General features: G+C 29.2%; 1 protein-coding gene across 2 annotated transcripts in view; it reads left to right on the top strand.

Moving 5' to 3' along the window:
* The window catches only part of LOC119840807 (arf-GAP with dual PH domain-containing protein 1-like), a 13,336-nt gene extending 12,226 nt beyond the window's left edge, over window positions 1-1,110 (top strand). For both annotated transcript variants that reach the window (XM_038367563.1, XM_038367562.1), the window contains one exon: window positions 386-1,110. In XM_038367563.1, coding sequence (XP_038223491.1) covers window positions 386-450 — 65 coding nt within the window. In that variant the 3' untranslated portion in view covers window positions 451-1,110. The remainder of the gene's footprint in view (window positions 1-385) is intronic.
* Window positions 1,111-3,955: the final 2,845 nt, after the last annotated feature.

Genomic DNA, 3,955 nt, shown 5'->3' with positions numbered 1-3,955 from the left:
CCGTCTTCCGACACACTGGCCACTTGTTTCCTTTAGTCTCCTCCTCTGCTTTGATTAATCTTGTACTCTAAAAAAACTAAAGTGACGCCAAAAACAGATTGATGCGTGTACGCTCCACCATTACGTGCTTACGTTCACACACATACAAAACTTAGCTTTTTCTTCTTGAGCTGCTTTCTTGTGCGTAATAGGTTTCTAGGTGTTATTATTCTAAGGTTTAATATAATCAATTTATTTTAATTTAAGTGATTTAGGATTGACCCGAATATCAGCGTGCTTTATAAATTTTTATAACTTTTTGTCCAGGGACATTTAATCATATCAAATAAGAATTCATTCCATCATGTATGAATATAATTATGACAATGATATTTTTTCGTTGCAGTTGAAGCCACACTCGTACGTAAGCGAACAACATCCAACTCCATCAGTATATTTTCTGGCAGGTAGTTTAGTGTTTATATGCGTCGATTTAAGATTATCTAAGGAAATATTCGTTGCTTTAAAGTTCAATTTAGAAACTAGAATAACGTATTTCTTATTCGCTATACTATAAATAGTAATCAAATTTTGTATGTAATCTCTTCGAACATTTATACTGAGATTTTTGAAACCAAATAACCGATGTCGCGCAGATTTCTTTCTAGAATCAAGGTCACTTGGTCGTTTTAAGTTTATTTGTAAATAATTTTATAATCACAGTATCATTGATTTATGATTTTACTTATTTTATGTATTCAAATCATGTTGTATAAAGTTTATTTTTAATTTATATGATACGTTTACTAACACAGAAGCGAAGGACTGAATATATATTTATTGTGGAACTTTTATTGTGAACTGTAATTTTTTTTTATGAAATACAGATTATACGCACAAAAAGTTAATTGCAATAATTAATTTAGCTATAGTATGAAGTATTGTAACGACGATTATATTTGTAACTGGCAATAATAGCTTCAAAGAGTGTTATACTACTGTCATTTTATTGTATATTCATAAAAAAACTGACGAAAATCATCATTACTTTTTTAAATAATAAATAAGTTTAACTTTGTGTTATACATTCAATTCAATTGCTCTCTTTCTAAAAAGACATTTTACAGGGAATTCATGAAGTAATATCGTTATGAAATTAGCGTATAAAAAATTCATACACCGTTTTTCTTATACTTTTTCATATAACATGTTTTAATTTTTTTTATCGACCATTAGTTTGTAAAAATTAAAGGCGATCACGACTTCTTTATAAAATCTCCCACTTTGACGTATGTTGCCATACATTCATGGTAATTTTATCTGATATAAAATAGACTATACAGGACATACCCAGAAGTTGTGAAACCGGCTATAAATGTCTCGATTTAAACCCTACTATATTTTAAATGCGAAGGCAACACCGTCTGCCTATTCTTCACGCCTATAGTAACGAAACGATATCGATAAAATTTGAAACAGACATAATTTGAGATTCGAGAAATGACAGAGTTTATCCCGGTAGTCCCACGGGAGGGAACTTGCCGGGACATATTAGGTCTGTCTATTTCTTCCTTCCACTACGTGGCCGAAGCCTCGAAAAGTGTTTTTCTACAAGTATTGTTAACTAGCTAATATGTTGTATTTCATCATAAGCGGTGTATGGATTTTGGTAACGCTTTAGTGTTTTAAGCAATAATATTTAAGGCGACTTAGAATACTAAGGTAATGTAAATAATACTAGCGAAATGTAATCCCTGTCACAATTATATAATATTTATTTATTGTGTGCGTTAATTTGCGTGTGTGAAGTGTTATGAGAGATACGACACGGATATTTCATTTAAAATACATTGTTTTTTTTTTGTATTTAAACTAAAAACAAGATTTTGTCAAAAATCTATTTCGTCGAACGCATATATTTAGTGACGTTTGTTGTACATATAACACACCTAGCTTAAAGCGTGTGTATCATTAATGATATTGGGTTGATATAGTATAATGATCATTACGGTATATCTAAGCGTATGATAAAAGCTAGGAGACTGCCAAAAACGTGGTAGGAATAATATTTTACTAATTTATGTGAGTATACTATCGGATTTGATGATACAGGATATTAGTGTTTGGGGGTAGATCGAATTAAATTCGTCTGCCGGTGTGTGCTTGGATGGGAGCAGTAAAACTTTAGTGAACTAGCGAAATTAATGGTTTTGCATACAGACATGATATTCGTGCAGGTTTTGTAAATTCAATTTAATTGGTATTTAATGAATCTGACATTGACGTTATGTCTTAAACTAATAAGACAGCTTGTCTCATTTCAATTTGACTTGAATAGACAGACTCAAAACAGTTAATATATGGCACATCACAGATAAAAAAACATTAGCTGCCTTTTTATATCATTATTGTGTTAAGACCGTCTACAGAATTTAATGTTCATATATCAAATGTAGTGGAAACTGTGAAATTTAGTTGATAATAGAAATTTATTTTGTATAATATCACCGATGTCCACTTAACAGCTAAATCCTAGATACATAATATTATTAGGAATATGCAACACGAATATGTGCGTAGAATAGTTTTTTTACAAAACTTATAATATTCTGAATACTGTTAGAATGATATGTAATCAATTAATAATAATTATCGATTGGGAAATCGAATAGTTACTGAAGCAATACAATAAATGTTTAATCGATTGTTTACATTGTATTTAAATTCGTAAATGTTTTGTACCTATATATTTAATATTAAAAATAGACACGTTATACGGTTGAAGCATAGGTTATAATTAACTATTTTTTTCTATTTTCTCACTGAGCCCTGACAAATCAGAATATGAATTGAATAACAAAACGCTCTACAATGTGAAACTTGCAAATGAATTTGCAAATATTAAATTTATTACTAATACTAGTAAAATTCATTCAATTCAAAATGCAAGTTAAATCTGTTTCTACCTATTAATGTATGACATCAAATTAGTCAAAATAATTGAACTCTTAATTGAAAAAAAAACATGAATATTTAAATCATTATGTGTTATAAAGAATGTGAAAAAAGGTATTAATAGAATTGTCAGCACTGAATGTTAATTCTGATATACTTTTTTTATTTATAACTTCGCAAAAATAAGGAACCTATAATACATAACGTGTCTGTTAACATTTAAATACTTTAACGCCATTATATCAATGCTAGTGAGTCTATGTAAGCGTGAAGCGAGTGAATTTAATATCACCTTCGCTTTAGTTAATGCTAATTAGTGTAATTATTTAAACAAATTTACCAAAATGTTGCCTCGCTTAAGTTACATCATTTGTTGTAAATAATTTAAACTCATTTGTGTGCTCTGACATAATATTATGTTTAAATATTTATACGGATAATAAACATTTCACTGGCTATGTTGTTGTTTTATTAATATATACACATAACCTTTAAATCATCTTTCCTTTTAATAAGTCACCAAAAAGCCCGACGTTTACCCGAATCCTTTGTCCTCTAGAATATATATGCTTAAAATAAAATAGAACTTTCAATCATAGATTTATTTTTTCATTTTTTTCGGTTTGGTACACATTTTCAGGTTGAAATAGAAAAAAATGATAAATAAAAAATATATATAATAATAATAAAATTGAATTGACTAGCGTGGCGTCCGTCTTCACGCGTAGTCAAAATAATATCCTAGTGGAATTAGATGTTTCACTGCGATGAAAAGCAGTCTATGTTCACTCTAGCCTCCTAAACATCTTTCGATACAAAAATTATATCATTAAATTACTTTGTTGTGACGTGAAGGGAACACTAACGCATTTTCGAATTGGTATATTAACAAGGATTTAAAACTGCTACTTCGACGATTTAGTATGCAAATGTTGATGTTCTTAATGTCTCCCTTATACTCCTTGTAAAATATATTCGATTTCACTGTTACAATTTTGATGATTTGAACTTTCATGAATTT

This window comes from Zerene cesonia, chromosome 7 (genome assembly GCF_012273895.1).
Source record: "Zerene cesonia ecotype Mississippi chromosome 7, Zerene_cesonia_1.1, whole genome shotgun sequence".
Taxonomy (NCBI): domain Eukaryota; kingdom Metazoa; phylum Arthropoda; class Insecta; order Lepidoptera; family Pieridae; genus Zerene; species Zerene cesonia.
This window is presented reverse-complemented; position numbering and strand designations above follow the sequence as displayed.